Source organism: Hypanus sabinus, chromosome 4 (genome assembly GCF_030144855.1).
Source record: "Hypanus sabinus isolate sHypSab1 chromosome 4, sHypSab1.hap1, whole genome shotgun sequence".
Taxonomy (NCBI): Eukaryota; Metazoa; Chordata; class Chondrichthyes; order Myliobatiformes; family Dasyatidae; genus Hypanus; species Hypanus sabinus.
In genome coordinates, this window is record NC_082709.1 from 84,281,173 (window position 1) to 84,298,869 (window position 17,697).

The 17,697-nt window shown below is 46.2% G+C and overlaps 1 protein-coding gene across 1 annotated transcript in view; it reads right to left on the minus strand.

The window, feature by feature from the left end:
- LOC132392959 (desmin-like) overlaps nt 1-15,217 on the minus strand; it is a 29,881-nt gene extending 14,664 nt beyond the window's left edge. Inside the window, exons 1-2 of the mRNA XM_059967591.1 lie at nt 14,640-15,217; nt 3,054-3,114 (exon numbers count right to left, since the gene is read on the minus strand). Of these exons, the coding sequence (XP_059823574.1) occupies nt 3,054-3,114; nt 14,640-15,163 (585 nt within the window). The 5' untranslated portion in view covers nt 15,164-15,217. The remainder of the gene's footprint in view (nt 1-3,053; nt 3,115-14,639) is intronic.
- Between the last annotated feature and the right edge of the window lie 2,480 nt (nt 15,218-17,697).

Below are 17,697 nucleotides of genomic sequence, written 5' to 3' on the forward strand. Positions count from 1 at the left end.
GGCCTTTCAACCCATTAAATCTGCTCTGCCATCATGGCTGACTTATTATCCCTCCCAACCCCATTCTCCTGCCTTCTCCCTGTAACTACTAATTGGCATAAATAATCAAAAACCTATCAACCTCCTCTTTAAATATTCACACTGATTAACCTCCATGCCTGACTGGCAATGAATTCGACAGTTTCACCACTTCCCAGCTAAAGAAATTCATGCTCATTTCTGTTCTAAAGGGACATCCTTCTATTCAGAGGCCCTGGCCTCTGGTCCTAGACTCCCCCACTAATAAAGATATATAGGGTAGACAGCAGGTACCTTTATCCCAGAGATGAAATGTCTTATTTCAGAGGCCATTCATTTAACAGGAGAGAGGGAAAGTTCAGATGAGATACGTGCGGGACAAGTTTTCTTTTTCTATAGAGAGTGTGGTGGGTGCCTGGAATCCAGTGCCAGTGGCGGTGATGGAGGTGTTCAACAGGCCTCTCAAGTAGGCCCATGGAAATGGGGGGGGGGGGGGTATGGACATTTTGAAGGCAGAGGGATTAGTTTAATTAGGATTCATTAGCTTGTTTAGCACCACACAGCATTGTGGGCTGAAGGGCCTGTTTTGATGAATGGCTTTCTTTACTTTCAGTGCTGTTCTGTACCCTCACAGGGCAATCAGTTCTGTGTGCTTGCAGTGTTAGCACCTTTAGAGTACCACAAACATCTGCTACTCATGTGCCCTCCTCGGACAATACAAACTTGTAGGCTTTCAGAGGCTTCTACACGGGCTTGGCCTCTCAATGTCTGAAGGTGGAAGGACATGATCTCTTCTCCCCTCTCCCCCTGGGCAGAAGATAGACAAATCTGAAAGCACGTACCACCAGGCCAAGGACAGCTTCCACCCCCCCCCCCCCAAGCTGGTATAAGGCTTTTGAACAGACCTCTTGTCTGATAAAGCTGACCTCACAAACTACCTGGCATGACCTTTGCACCCTGTTATTTACCATTGGACTTTCTCTGTAACAATGCACACAGTGCCAACTTTATTAGGTACACCAGTACACCTGCTCATTAATGCAAATATTGAATCAGCCAATCATGTGGCAGCAACTCAATTCATAAAGGCACGCAGACATGGCCAAGGGGTTCATTTGTGGTTCAGACTAAACACCTGAATGGGGAAGAAATGTGATCTGAGTGGCTTTGACCGTGGAATGATTACTGGTGTCAGGCAGGATGGTTTGAGTATCTCAAAAACTGCTGATCGCCTGGAATTTTCACACACAACAGTCCCAAGAGTTTATTGAGAATGGTGTAAAAATCAAAATAAAACATCCAGTGAGCAGAAGTTCTCTGCACAAAAATGCCTTGTTAGTGAGAGCAGTCAGAAGAGAATGGGCAGAATGGTTCAAGCTGACAGGAAGCTGAATGCAGCTCAGGTAACCACTCCTGACAACAGTGATGTGCAGGAGGGCATCTATGAATGCATCACACACCGAACCTTGAAGCAGATGGGCTGCAGGAGCAGAAGACAACGAGCATACACTCAATGGCCACTTCATAGGGATACTTAAAGTATAGGGATACAGTGAAAGTATATTCTGCATTCTGTCATTGCTTTTCCCTTTGAACCACCTCAATGAATGTGCTGAGGTATGGCATGCAAAATGAAGGTTCTCACTGTTATATTGGTAGATGTGACAATAAATCAATAATAATATTATATCAGTTATAAATCAACACTAATGTCCTTCCCCATAAAGCTTTAGCTTTGGCTGCAACACCATTCAGCACGTACTCCTGCAGCCTGGAACGTACCAGTTGTCAGCCCTCCCTTGTGGACATCTCACTGTGCTGGGAGACCAACAAGATTCGTCCACAAACTTGACTTTGTGGCCAAGTTTGTGGAAGATACAGAAATCAGTTGAGGGGCAGGTGACATTGAGGAAACGGAGTCTGCGGAAGGACTTAAACAGAATAGGAGGATGGGCAAAGAAGTGGCAGACGCAGTAGAGTAGTAGGGAGGTATATGGTCATGCACTTTGGTAGACGAAGTAAAGATCAAGTTTTTCTAAACAGGGAGCAGTCAGAAATCAGAAGTGCAGAGGGACCAGAAAGTCCTCGTTCAGGATTCCCTAAAGGTTGAGTCAGTGGTGAGGAAGGCAAATGCAATGTCAGCATTCATTTCGAGAGGAATATAAAAGTAAGGATGTGATGCTGTGGCACATAAAGCATTGGTCAACCACACTTAGAGTATTGAGCAGCTCCGAGAGCCTTATCTAAGAAAAGACGTGTTGGCATTGGAGAGAGTCCAGAGGAGGCTCATGAGAGTGATCCAGGAATGAAAAGGTTAACATACAAGGAGTGTTTGATGGCTCTAGACCTGTACTCACTGGAGTTTAGAAGAATTGGGGGGGGGGGGTGGAGTGGAAATCTCATTGAAATCTATCAAATCTTAAAAGGCTTTGATAGGTTGAACATGGAGAGGATGTTTCCTATAGCAGGAAGTCTCGGTCCAGTAGACACAGCCTTCCATGACTTATGGTCTAAGTTTCAGGCAAAGTGAAATGTACCCTGGGAATCAGTAAGCAGTGACAGTGTGGACACCTTTCAGGGAACAGGTTGTGGGAGAGGCAGCCAGCAAAGTGAAAGAGCTTCCTCACACTGGACCACTACAGGCTCATGGTGAGAGGTGGAGGGAAAAGATCTCCAAGAGTCTATCCAAACCCAACCACTAAACACTGAACACCCTCGAGCTGGTGCCTGGAGCACTTCATTGCATTGCTCTTCCAAGATGCCCACTGATCCCATGCCCTTCCATTAGCCAATCAAAGCAGCAGTTGCTAGAAGAGCATAATAGGTCATTTGACCCAATGAGTCTGCTCTGCCATTCAGTCATGGCTTGTGTCAGGAGATGAATGATTATCGTAGGATCACCAGTTTCTGTCCTGTTCTGGTTGCCATGGTATTCACCCAACAACCAAGTTAACCAGCTTCCTCTCCATTTCTGCAACGGTTCCTATAACAAAAAAGCTATGAGGTTCAGGGGCACGATCAGATGCAGGACTTACATGTCGGAAAGCAGCCAGGTTATGCTCTGCCTCCTCCTTGAGTTGAATCTCCTCCTGTAATCTGCAAGAGAAGAAAAAGTCCAGGTCATTACCACCCGAGATAGTCTCTGTCTGCCCCCTCTAGCCTGACAAAATGTTCAGTAAATTATGTAGGGCACTGATAGGGTAGACAAACTCTCCTTCGCGAGGTAGAAATGTCAGGTACAGAAGACACGGTAATTCAGGTGAGGGGGAAATTTTGAAGGAAGCGTGTGAGCAAAGATTATTTATATAGAGAATGTTGGGACTCTGGAAAGTGCTGGAAAGAACAGCATTGACTGTTAGATAGACACATGAATACACTGGGAATGAGGGATTTTGATCTTGAGTAGGCTAAAGAGAATTAGTCTAATTCAGCATCACATCAAGTGCAGACTTTGTGGACTGAAGGGCTGCCGTCTGTTTTGTACGGTTTTTAAAAAAATATTTTTACTTAGAGATGCAGGAAGGTAACCGCTCCCCTCTGGCCCACAGTGCTCAATTACACCCATGCGACCAATCAGCTTCAGAGATGGGAGCACAATTAGCCCATTCAGCCCACAGAGTCTGCTCCAGGATTCTGAATGGGTTTGGGACGTGGGAGGACCCTGGAACACTTAGAGGAAATACACATGGTCACTGTGAGAATGTACATGCTGCTTTCAGACAGTGGTGGAACGGAATGGGAGTCGCTGGTGTTTTAGTAGTGTTACACTAATTGCTACACTCTCATGCCACCCTATATTCTGTTTATGTTCTGATCCTCATTATGCTGATCTGAAAGACTCACTGGGTCAATTCGGACAGCAGTTAAGGGTCAGTCATACAGTGCACCTGGAGTCATAGAAGCAGGTTATTTGGTAGTTAGCCTGGAGCCAAACACCAGTGTACAAACACCCGAGTTATGGACACTGCTACTTACCAACAAGCTCCTGCAAGGTAATTCATTTTAAAGACAAACATATGAATGTATATACACCTGTCCACCCCTCTCTCCCCTCCCACCTTCTCCCTTTCCCTCCCACCTTCTCCCTTTCCCTCCCTCTCCATTACTTGCTTTTGATGCTGTTTATTATGATACCGATGAGATACTAGTAATTACAGACAGTGGAATCTGGAGCCACAAACAGACTGCTGAAGGAACTCAACAAGTTGAGCAGCATCTATGGGGAGGGGTGAAGGTGTTGTTGACATTTTTGGGTTGAAACCCTGCATCAGGACTTAATTCCAAACTGTGTACAACTCCTACCCCCGCCCCCACCCCACTTCAGAACCTGAGTAAAAAGGGAAAAGTAGTTTAGATTAGGACTTCATTTCCTGGAGCAAAGGAGAATAGAGGAGAGATCTTATCGGCATGTACAAAATTATGAGGGGCATAGATTGGGTAAATGATTGCAGGATTTTTCCTCTCGGGTTGGGTCAGACTAGAACCAGAGGGCATAAGTTAAGGTTGATAGGTGAAATATTTAAGGGAAACCTGAGGGGGAACTTCTCGATTCAAAGGGTGGTGAGAGTGTGGAACAAGTTGCCAGCGGAAGTAGTGGATGCAGGTTCAATTAGACCACAAGACCTTAAAATATCAGAGCAGGACTAGGTCATCCAGAAACTTTGCTGCCCTGACTAATCAAGAGCCTATCAACCGCTGCTTTAAATATACCCAATGACTTGGCCTCCACAGCCACATGTGACAATGAATTCCACAGATTCACCACCCTTTGGTTAAAGGAATTCCTCCTCATCTCTGTTCTAAAGGGGCACCCCTCTATTCCTAGGCTGTGCCCTCTAGATTCCCCCACTATAGGATACACCTCCATGTCCACTCTATCTAGACCTTTCAATATTCGATAGGTTTCGATGAGATCCCCCCCCCCCATTCTTCCAAGCTCCAGCAAGTACAATCCCAGTCCCATCAAATGCTCCTCATGCATTAAACCTTTTCATTTCCCTAACATACAAGTGAAGTTTGGAAAGGCACATGGATGAGAGGGATACAGATAGACAGATACTTTATTGATCCCAAAGGAAATTACGGTGTCACAGTAGCATTACAAGTGCACAGGTACAAATATTAGAAGAGAAGAAAGAAGAAAGAATAAAAATAAGTTACCTTAAAAATAAGATGTACAAGATTTACAAGTCTAAGATTACAAGGTCATTTCCTCGGCTGTAGGTTGACTCATTATAAAGCCTGAAGGATGAGGGCAAGAATGGCCTCAGAGCACTCGGAGCAGCACAGTTGTCCTAGTCCGTTACTGAAAGGGCTCCTCTGTTCAGCCAAGGTGGTGTACAGGAGGTGAGGAGAGTGCAGTTAGGTAGAAATAGGCGGAATATCAGGCCAGCATGGATTAGATAGACCCAAGGGCTAGTTTCTGTGGTGCTTTATGATTCTATGTCTCTACAAACTCCAAAAGCTCATTAAAAGTACAAGGTCCTGTCCTGGAATTCTACCCTCTCTCTTCTTTTAAGATCTCAATAACTGGATTCCAGGCCTCTTGACAGATGGGCAGGTCCAGTTATTTTTGATCACCACTTGCTAATTCATTCAGTTGCAACATTCCCCTGGCATTCCTGATGGAATTAGTTCGTGAGCCCTTGCTGGCGCCCTGGAAACTGGCCCTATTTTTGCCCTTGCTCCCACCAGTCCTTGTCTCAGCTGTCCACAGCCTTGGGTCCTCGCTATCTTATCTTCTCTGTCAGTCACTCTTTGTGCAACTGTCTCTTTTTATGTCCTTCTTAATGCACCATGGTGCCCAGTAACTAAGTCTCCAGCTCCTGTCTGTGTAGATTCAGGTGCCCAGTGCATGGGCTGGTGTATTATTTCTTTATTTGGAGAGAGAGAGAGGCCCTTCTGGCCCAACGAACTGCACCATTCGAACCCACTGACTTCAGTCTAATCACAGAACATTTTACAATGAAAAACTTACCAGCATGATTTTGGACTGTGGGAGGAAACCTCCTGGGTTCACAGGGAGAACATGCAACCTTGCTTATAGAAGACACCTGAATTGAATTCCATACTCTTGGCGCCCTGAGCTGTGCTAGTGTTGTACACTAGTGTACCATGTGTACCAAGTCATACACAGAATGCAGAGCTGTGCTGAAAAGTGGCAGATGGATTCCAAAAAAAGTGTGAAGTGATTCACTTTGGAAGATCCAATTAGAAGAGAATGGGCATGAGAGGGAAAATAAATCAGCCATGTCCAAACAGCAGAGGAGACGCTTAATTGAATGGCCTAATTCTTCTCCTTTGTCTTATGGTTGTAATGGCAGGATTCTTAGCAGGTGGAGGAATAAATAAATCTTGGGGTCCACGCCCATAGATTCCTCAAAGTTGTCACGCAAGTTGATGTGTTGGTTAAGAAGGCATATGGAGTGTGGGCCTTCATTAGTCAGGGGACTGAGTTCAAAAGCCATGAGGTAACGTTCAAAGTTAATTTATTATCAAAGTACATATACATCACCATCTACAACCCTGAGATTCATTTTCTCGAGGCATACTCAATAAATACAAAATAGAATAATAATAGTAATAGAATCAATGAAAGACCACACAAATTTGGGTTTTCAACCAGAGTGTAAAAGACAACAGAGTGTGAAAGTACCAAAAGAAAGACTTATTGAGAACATGATAAGAATAGTCCTTGAAAGTGAGTTCATAGATTATGGAAACATTTCAAGTGAAGTTGTCTCCTTCGGTTCAGGAGCCTGATGGTTGAGTGATAACTGATCCTGAACCTTGTGGTGTGAGTTGTGAGCCTCCTGTACCTTCTTCCTGATGACAGCAGCGAGAAGAGAGCATGACCTAGGTGCTGGGGGTCTGTGATGTTGGATGCTGTTTTCCTGTGACAACGTTTTTATAGATATGCTGGATGGTGGGGAAGGCTTGACTTGTGATGGACTAGGCTGATCTACTACTTTTCGTAGGATTTTCCATTCAAGTGCTTTGGTAGTTTCCATACCAGGCTGTGATGTGGCCAGTCAATATACTGTCCACCACATATCAAGATTGTCAAAGTTTTAGATGTCATGTTGAATCTTTACAATCTCCGCCCCCTTTGTGCTATTTCAAGGGAGGTGACTGGTAGTATGCCTCAGGGGTGGTGTTAGAACCTTTGTTATTCATTATTTATACAAATAACAGACGGAAATACACAAGGCTTGATCAGCAAGTTTGCAATTGACACAAAATTATGAGGGATTGTTGACAGTCAAACGTTATTGTGGATTTGCAGGGAGATCATGATCAGTTAGGGAAGTGGAATGAAGAGTGGAAAATAGATTTCAATGCAGGTGCATGCAAGGTGATGAATTTTGGAAAGTCAATCCGCTGTAGGATTTATACTGTGAATGGAAGGGCACCAGGGAGTGTAACGGAACAGAGCGACCAAGAAGTACAAGTTCATAGTTCTTCAAAAACAAGTGGACAGGGTGGTGAAAAGGGCTTTTAGCATGCTGGCCCTCAGTCAGGCCATTGAGTAAACTAGTTTGGGACATTATGCTGCAGTTGTACAGGTCATGATGGGGAGAAGGTAGGACATTTGGAGTGAAAAATGGATCAGCCATGATGAAAAGGCAGAACAGTCTCGTTGGGCCAAATGGCCTAATTTTGCTCCCATATCTCCTGGTCTTAAAGCCATTGGTGAGGCTGCACCTGGAGTACCGTGTACCATATGGCCATATGGTCACCCTGCTATGTGGCTAAACAGGAGAGACTGCAGAAAAGATCTATGAGGATATTGCCAGATCTAGAGGGCCTGAGTTACAGGGAAGGGATGGCCAAACCAGGTCTTTTATTCCTTGAAATGTTGGAGAACGAGAGGCTACCTTACAGAAATTCTTGAAGTTATGAGCGGCATCGATGAGGAGGATGGCAAGATGCTTTCCCTAGGGTAGGGGAGTCCAAAACTAGGGGCAGAGGGGAAATTTTAAAAAAAAAAGGACCTGAGGGACAACTTTTCATCCAGAGAGTGGTGTGAGTATGAACCAAGATGCTGGAGAAAGTGGCTGTGGCAGGTACAAGAGCATCTTTGTGGGAGAGGTGGAGCTTAGAGGCAAATGGCCCGAACACATGAGATTGGGGTTAGCTGGGTGGATAATGTGGTCAGTACAGACTGACTGTGCCAGAGGGCCTGTACGTGGAACATTATACTGCAGTATAGGCTCTTCAGACCTTGATGTTGTTCCAACCTCTTAATTCACTCAAAGATCAATCTAGCCCTTCCTTCTGCATGGCCTTCCATTTTTCTTTCATCCATGTGGCTATCAAAGAGTCTCTTAAGTACCCCTAATGTACCTGCCTCTACTGCCACCCCAGCAGGGGTTCCACAAACCTCCACTCTCTGTGCAAGAAGTCTACCTCTACACCCCACCCCCCCTATACTTCCCTCCAATCAGCCTGAAATGATGCTTCCATGAATTAGCCATTTCCACCATGGGAAAAAGTCTCCAGCTGTCCACTCCTTCTATGCCCCTTATCATCCTGTACACCTCTGTCCGGTCACCTCTCATCCTCCTTCACTCCAAAGAGGAAAGCCCTAGCTCACTCCACCTATTCTCATAGGACATGCTTTCCAATCCAGGCATCATCTTTGTAAAACTCCTCTGCACCCTCTCTGAAGCTTTCACATCTGTCCTATAATGAGGCGACCAGAATTGGGCACAATACTCCAAGTGTGGTCTAACCAGGGCTTTAAAAGAGTTATAACATTACTTTGCAGCTCCTGAACTTAATCCCCGACTAAAGTGTTGCAGGTCACCCCGGCACGCCACCAAACTCTCTGCGAAGAACTTGCCTCTGACATCTCCCCTATACATTTCTCTAATCACCTTAAAAGGCTGAGACCTTTCAAGGCTGCATGAAATTTTGTGTATGATTAAATAGAAGATTAGCTTTATTGGTCACATGTAACAATGAAACATACAGTGAAATACGTCATTTGTCAAATCAGCAAGGATGTGCTGGGGGCATCCCACAATTGCCACCATGCTTCTGGTGTCAACGTAGCATGCCCACAACTCACAAAAGCCTGACCTATACCTCTTTGGAATGTGGAAGGAGACCAGAACACTCCGAGAAACCCCACATGGTTATAGCGGTGAGAAGGCATCGGGAATGTTTTATTATTAAGCAGGGGCTGGTGGATCAAGACAGAATTGGACAAGTTTTCAAATAAGCCAGAGTCACAGTGCATGGACTGACACAGTGCAGCCTATCAGACAGGCTCATGTAACTTTATCGCAGACACTATTGTAAGCAGACAGGCAGGAGGCAAGAGGAGAACAACAGACGGTTGTTCCAGCTATCCCTGCAGCACTTGTCCTAGAGAGGAAATGTCAGGTTATTTCTGACGAGCCATATAAAGCCCTCCAGTCAGTCTGGTTTACCATATATAGGGAACTGGCTGGAGGAGAAGAGGGAGGAAGGAGAGAAGAGAGATTCCATCAGATAACAGAGGCTCAGAAAATAAAACCACTCAAATGAATCAGAGTCTGAAGTTGTATCGCAACCAGAGATCTGAAACTTAGAACAAAGAAAAGTGCAGTACAGGATCAGGTCCATCAGAAAACAGCATTGATGACTAATCCCATTTTGGGATTAAAATCTCAGATCTTAAAATAAGGGAATTTAATCCCAAAAGCTAGTAATAATCCCTAAACAAGATACAAGGGATAAATTTTATCAGAGTACGTTAACAGGCATCGACCAAGTGGACAGCCAGATACTTCTCACCCAGGGTGGAAGTAGATAATTCTAGGGGCGTAATTTTAAGGAGATTGGGGGAAGAAAAGGGGAGGTTAGAGTTTGGTTTTAAAAAAATATACACAGAGAGTGGTGAGCACATGGAACACGCTGGCAGGAGTGATGGTAGAGTTAGATACATTGGGGACATTTAAGAAATTCTATGCACATGGATGATTGAAAAATGGAGGGCTATGGGGGAGGGAAGGGTTAGATTGATCTTAGGGTAGATTAAATGGTTGGCACAATATCCTGGGTCGAAGGACCTGTACTGCGCAGTACAGTTCCAGCTTCTAGCTTGGGTTTGAGGATCTGCTAATTTATAATTCAGAGATGCGAGAGGCTGCAGAAGCCGGAATCTGGAGCAAAGAAAAGATCTGCTGCAGGAACTCAGAGTCAAGCAACATCTGTGGGAAGAAGAATGGTCAATGTTCAGGTGGAAAAATGCATAGGAACCATCATGCAGCCTCCACAGATGCTGCCTCAGCCAGAGTCCCTGCAGCAGATCGTATTTTATTCCAGAATTCAAAGGAGTTTGGTGTGAGATACATCTGCTGCCTCTTCCTGCTTACATTCATTTACAGCAGGCCATGAGATCTCTCCTCCATACCACCCAAACAGATCCTTGGGATTAGAACCAGTGTTGCATGGCACAGAAACAGGTCCTCCAGCCCACCTGTCCAGGCTGTCCTCTCGAGCTGGTCCTACTTCCCCAAATTTGGCACATATCCCCCATATCCTTCTAAACCTTTCCAATCCATGTACCTGTCCAAGGGTATTTTTAAACATCGTAATTTTACCTGTCTCTACCACTTCCTCTGGCAGCTCTTTCTGTATCCCAATACCCTCTTATGAAAATAACTCTTATCAAAAATTAGTTTTATTCATCAGGTGTACATCAAAACATACAGTTAAATGTCTCGTTTGCATTAACAACCATCATTATCCTAGGGTGTGCTAGGATACACTTCCAGCACCAACACAGCAAGCCCACAACTTACTAACCCTGACCTGTATGCGTTTGGAAAGTGGGAGGACGCCCACACAGTCATGGGGAGAATGTACGAACCCCTCACAAACAGTGGCAGGAATTGAACCCCGATTGTTGACCATTGGTGCTGTAAAGCATGATGCTAGCCACTATTGTGTGTGTCTTGTCAGTGTGCCTTGAAGAAGTCTCACAGTGGAGATGTACGAGGGAGACAAAAGAGACCACAGATGTTGGAATCTGGAGTAAGAAACAATCTACTGAATGAGTTCAGTGGGTTGAGCCACATCTGTGGACAGGGAAGGGTTTGGGCTGAAACAGTCTGGATGAAGGCCTTGTCCATTTCCCTCTACAGATTCTGCCCGACCCATTGAATTGGTCCAGCATCTTGTTTGTTGCTCCAGATTCCAGCATCTGCAGTCTCTTGGGAATGGACAGCAGACTGCCTTCACTTACCATACATTAGTTGTCCAGGTGGGTTCATACAACCATCTAGTACAGGCATTTCCAACCTGGGGTCCACAGACCCCTCAGTTAATGGTAGGGGTTCATGACATAAAACCCTGATCGAGTACTTTCACGATCTAATTCCTGATTTATTCAATGCCAGGGAGCCCAGATCAGTATACTGAATCTTGTCTGTTGGTGCAGTAACATAACCAGCTACATCTTCCTGGGGCAATGTATGAACAGAATGAAGAGAGAGCACAGAAGGCCAGTCCCCAGCAGAAAAGGTTCACTATAATATTTACTGATGGATAAACAACCTTCGGGCCTAGACTCAACACTAACCCTGAACTGAGTAAAAATGTACCACAGAACAGTAGTGCAGCCCAACACCGTACAGAAACAGCGATCTACGACTGGGGTTCAATTTCCCCTGCTGTCTGTACGTTCTTCCCGTGACCATACGGGTTTCCTCCAGTTGCTCTGGTTTCCTCCCACAGTCCAAAGGCCTACACATTAGGGTCTGTGTGTTGGCGCTGGAAGAATGGTGACACTTGCAGGCTGCCCCCAGTGCAGACTGTGTACGTCATTGACACAAATGATGCATTTCGCTGTACGTCTTGATATATATAGGACAGATGAATCTAACCTTTATGGGCTTGTATGTCTTGGCTGAGCCAATAACTACAGAGCACTGTTGCTGCCAACGTTCACTCTAGAGAAGAGCTGTGCCGACCAACCATTCCTCTGAGCAAGAATTATTTATTTATTTTAAAAACTGCATGGCACTTTAATTTTTTGGTAATATTTAGAAAGAAAATTGAAAATCACATACTTTTGATTTGAGTTATTAATTGAATGGCATAATGAAATACAGTACAAAGAAACTTTCACATTTCATAGCTTTTACTTGCCCGTCTTTTTTTACAAATCCATTGTCTACACTGTCCAGATTAATTTTGCGGCTTGATGAAAGAAACATCTTAATCCTCACTGGATCATCCAAATGTTCCACTTCTGGTTTGTTTCTGGATTTACAGTTGATGCAATTCATAATAGTAAATCCACATTTGCAGTCAGCACTAGAAGCTTGATCATTACAGTTCTATAGAAACATAGAAAGTAGGTGCAGGAGTAGGTCATTTGGCCCTTCGAGCCTGCACTGCCATTCAGTATGATCATGGCTGATCATCCAATGCAGAACCCTGTAGCTGCTTTCTCTCCATACCCCCGATCCCTTTAGCCCCCAGGGCCGTATCTAACTCCCTCTGTTCTAATGATGTCCACAAGTTTCTTTGTTTCTGAGCAATAGTTCAGCATATCATTGAATGTCTTAACTGAACCAGTCTCAACTTCTTCAGAAATGACAAATTTGAAATCACAGTATTGCTGCAATTTTCTTAAGATTATATTAACATTATAAAAGGAAAATGCCAGCTGCATGCCAAGGAAGGCTATGTGCTCAGGGCATTTCGGTTACTGTGTGGCTGCAGCTTAGTGACTGCTGCAAGAAATGCTGACCCTCCCTCTGCCTCCACGGATGCTGCCCAACCCACTGCGTTCCGCAAGCAGTTGATAGAGTAAAGTCACCGAGGACTACAGCCCTTCAATCCACCTGATCGAAGCCAATTTGACCTTTTGCCTAGTCCCATCTACCTGTACCACACCACAGTCATGGAATCAGAGCAGTCATTTGGCCCATCTAGTTTATGCTGAACTGTTATTCTGCCCAGTCTCACTGACTCGATGGGCCGAAGGGGCTGTGTCTGTGCTGTAGTGTCGATCACTCCATCTGCTTGCAAAGCAGAGCTGAGGACAAGATGAAACAGTTTTGATGGAATTGGACCTTTGCTGTACGTGTGAGTGAGTCAGACACCTATTATATCAACGTAATCGTATCAGGTGTACAGTGAGACGTGTCCATTCCAGATGTACAACACATCACCTTCCAAGAATGAGACCAGCTCACTAGAGACACCCGGAGACCTTTTGATGGCGGCATGGTCTCACAAGAGTTCCTGTTCTTCCGCCATTACTTGTTGTCTGATATGAGAGGCAGAGGGGCCGGGGGCGGCAGTAGAGGCAGAGGCATTAGGGCCATTTAGATAGGCAGATGAAAGAGAAATGGAGGGCTATGTGGGAGAGAAGGATCCGATTGATCTTGGAGCAGGTTAAAGGGTCAGCACAACCCAGTGAGCTGTAGGGCCTGTACTGTGCTGCATTAACGATAGTCACAGTGACTTTGAGAGGGGTTCCCGGAGCTAAGTTCCTGTATAACCAGATGCAGGGGTGGTACAGTGATACAGCGGGAAGAGCCACTCCCTCTGTTCTGGAGACCTGGGCTTGTTCCTGACCTTGGCCGCTGTCTGTGTGGAGTGTGTATGTTCTCCCAGTCGCTGTGTAGGTTTCCCCGGAACGTTCTCGTTTCCTCCCATATTCCAGAGGCTTGCTAATGGATAGGTCACTTGCCTCCGAGTGTGCAGGTGAGGGATAGGATCTTGGGAAGGGGGCAGCTGAGGGAATGTGGATAGTATAAAATGTGCAGGATCAATTTGACGCCCATTGCTGAACAGAACAGAAACAGGCCCTTCAGCCCTACTCTGTTGCTGATTTAAAGATTAGCTTTTTGTCACGTGTACATTGAACTTTGCCCCTTTTGCATCATTTACCAACACAGCCCGCAAGTGATATCTTGCTTCTGGTCCCGACGTAGCATGTCCGCGTCTGTAACCTGTACATCTTTGGAGTGTGGGAGGAAACCGAGCAGAAAAGGGCAGAATCCTTACACACAGCGACGGGAACCGGAGCCTGATGGCAGACACCGTAAAGCGTTACACTCACTGCTAGGCTACCGAGCCAAGCTGGAGGGGGGGACAGGTATCGTCTCGCATTAGGGTAACGTCCTGTTGCCCGCAGTGTGCGCTATGTTCTATGGCTGTGGTCCGTACGCGGTGCTCCAAGCTCAATCATAACTTACTTATAGCGCACTTTTCATACACACTATGTAGTTCAAAGTGCAAAATTCAACATGCAAAAAAACATGAAAATAAAAGACGTACAGGCATTAGTTAAGAGCAAGGTAAAATAAATAGCTTTTGAGCTGGAGTTGAAAAGTGTTAACGGAGTCTGCGTGTCGTTTATAGTTTTAAGTATTAAGTTCCTCAGTTTAGTACTGTAGTTAAAAAAAATGATCTGCCAAATACCTTTTGAGGGAGATTATTTTAATTTAAGAGACTTGCGAAAGAAGACCCGCGAGCGGAAGCAGGATTATAAAACGAAAATAACTTGTGATGCTTTCTGGTCCCAGACCATGAACAGAACCGAGTGTCCAGTGGGGACCAAAGGCGAGTGAGCCGCCCCAGACAAGTGAAGATTAGAATCAATGCCCCCTTACCTCTGCTTGAGTTTCTCCAAGTCGTCCGCCAGGTTGTCCCTCTCCACCTCCACCCGCACCTTCTCGTTGGTCAGGGCGTCGATCTGGCGGCGAAGCTCCCTCATCTCCTGCTCGAAGAGATCATTGACCCTGCCGGGCTCCTGCCCCTTGAGCCGGTTCATCTCGGCGACCAGCACCTTGTTCTGCTGCTCGAGGAAGCGCACCTTCTCGATGTAGCTGGCGAAGCGGTCGTTCAGATGCTGCATCTCCGCCTTCTCGTTGGTGCGCGTCTGGATGAACTCCTGGTTCAGGGCATCCGCCAGGTTGAAGTCTACCACCTCATAGCCGCGGTTTGGCGCCTTGACCCGGTAGATGCCGCCGTAGGAGGGCATGGAGCTGGTCTTGGAGATGTGAACCCTGGAGCTCAGGTTCCCTCCGCTGAAGCGCCCGCTGGAGTAGGAAGCCCGGCTTAGCTGCGGGGACCCCAGGACATTCCCACCGAAGGCCCTCCTGTAGGAGCTAGTACTAGTGGACGAGAAAGCCATGGTGCCTAGCTTCTACCCCCTGCACTCTCTCCCCTCTCCCTACCGCTCCTTCAGCAGTCGCTCCAAGGATCTGACCAGGTTCCCCAGCGAGCCTCCACTTTTAATAGGCGGCTGAGCGAACGCCGCAGGCAACTCCTGGGTCCTAGTGCTCCTCGGCTCTAGACATGCCCCCCGACATCGCTATAAACAAATGGTTCGGTCATTGTCACACGGTGGTGGGAGGGAGTAACGCGGAGAGGAGAGAGGGAAGGGAGGGGGAGCAGAGGGGTTGGCTGCTGTATTTCCAGAAGCCCATAAGAGATAGGAGCAGAATTGGGCCGTTCATTCATGGAGTCTGCCCCAACATTCCATCATGGATAATTTTTTTATCCCTCTCAACTCCAGTCTCCTGCCTTCTCCGCATAACCTTTGACACCCTTACTTCTCAACTTCCGTTTTAATTATACCCAAAGACTTAACCTCCACAGCCATCGGTAGTAATGAATTCCACAGATTCGCCACTAAAGAAATTCCTCATCTCTGTTCTAAAGGAGCGTCCTTGTATTCTGAGGCTGTGCCCTCTGGTCCGAGACTGCCCCACTATAGGAAACATCCTCTCCACATCCACCCTATCTGTGCCCTCTGGTCCGAGACTGCCCCACTATAGGAAACATCCTCTCCACATCCACCCTATCTGTGCCCTCTGGTCCGAGACTGCCCCACTATAGGAAACATCCTCTCCACATCCACCCTATCTGTGCCCTCTGGTCCGAGACTGCCCCACTATAGGAAACATCCTCTCCACATCCACCCTATCTGTGCCCTCTGGTCCGAGACTGCCCCACTGTAGGAAACATCCTCCCCATGTCCACTCTAGCTGTGTCCTCTGGTCCGAGACTGCCCCACTATAGGAAACATCCTCTCCACATCCACTCTATCTATGCCGTCTGGTCCAAGACTGCACACTACAGGAAACATCCTCCCCATGTCCACTCTAGCTGTGTCCTCTGGTCTGAGACTGCCCACTATAGGAAACATCCTCTCTATCATAGCCTTTCAATGTTCAATAGGTTTCAATGAGATTCACCTGGGGGGTGGGGGGGGGGGTAAAACTCCAGCCAGGAGCTACTGCACTATCAGGCAACACTTCATTATTCTGGCTCCTTCCCCCTTCGGTTTCCAGTCCCATACTTGAACCAAACGGCAGAACCAGAATCACTACAAATTAGACCTGTCCAAGATCTTACACAACTTCAACATAACATTCCAGCTCCTCAGTATTTTGATTTATGAAGGCAAATGTGCCAAGAGTTCTGTTTACAAACCATCCACTGTACCTGTGACGCCACTTTCATGGAATTTTGGATCTGTATTTCCAGATTCCTTTGTTCCGCTGCACTCTCCAGTGCCCCTAATGTTCTTCGTGTAAGTTCTACCTTGGTTTGTCCTCCCCAAGTCACACTTGTCTGCATTAAATTCCACCTGCCATTTTTCAGCCCATTTTTCCAGCTGGTCCAGATCCTGCTGCAAGCTTTGATAGTCTTCCTCAATGTCCACTGCACTCCCAATCTTGTCATCTGCAAATTTGGTGATCCAGTTTAACACATTATCATCCAGACCATTGATATGGATGACAAACATCAACCGACCCAGCACCAATCCCTGTGTCACACCACTAACTACAGGCCTCCAGTCAGAGAGACAACCACTCTCTGGCTTCTCCTGTGAAGCTAATGTCTAATCCAATTTACTACCTCATCCCGAGCGTCAAGCAATTTATTATATTATCCTACGTATGAAACTCCAAATGCCTTTACTTGAGCCATTTCTGTTTACATTTTAGAGTCATTCTCTCACATGTAGTTTGTCACTTTAGAATAAATTAATTTCTAATCCACTGAGTAGTGAAACTAAATATTTTTGCAGAATCTTGGCCAGCACCCTGGCACAGTGGGTAGAGCCACTGCCTCACAGCTGCAGAGAGACAGGTTCGATCCCAGCCTCCGGGGCTGTCAGTGTGCGGAGTTTGCACGTTCCCCCTGAGACCACGTGGGTTACCCCCAAGTGTTCCTGTTTCCTCCCACGTCCAAAAGCCAAGAGGTTGGAGGTTAATCGGCCGTAGTAAATTCACCCTCAGTGTGTGGGTGAGGGGTGGAATCTGAGGGAAGTGGATGAGAATGGAGGGAAAATAAAATGGGTTTAGTGTAAATGGGTGGTTGATGGTCAGCTGAAGGGCCTGTTTCTGTGCTAATTCTTAGACTTTCTCTTCATTCCCATCCACTGATTGGTGGCCTCTGGTTGATGTGAGAAGGTGTTCAGGAACACAGAGCTTGCTTTTGGAGGTGGCGCAGCTCCAGCGATAAGGAGTTTTCAATAAGGAGTTCATACCTGCTCCCTGTGACCGCATGGGTTTCCTCCAGGTGCTCCAGTTCCTCCCCGCATTTCAAAGTAGGCCAATTGCTTACATGGGTGTAATTGGTCAGCGTGGGCTCAGAGGGCCAGAAGGGCCTGTTACCTTGCTGGATCCCTAAATAAATTGTATTTCTAAATTCACT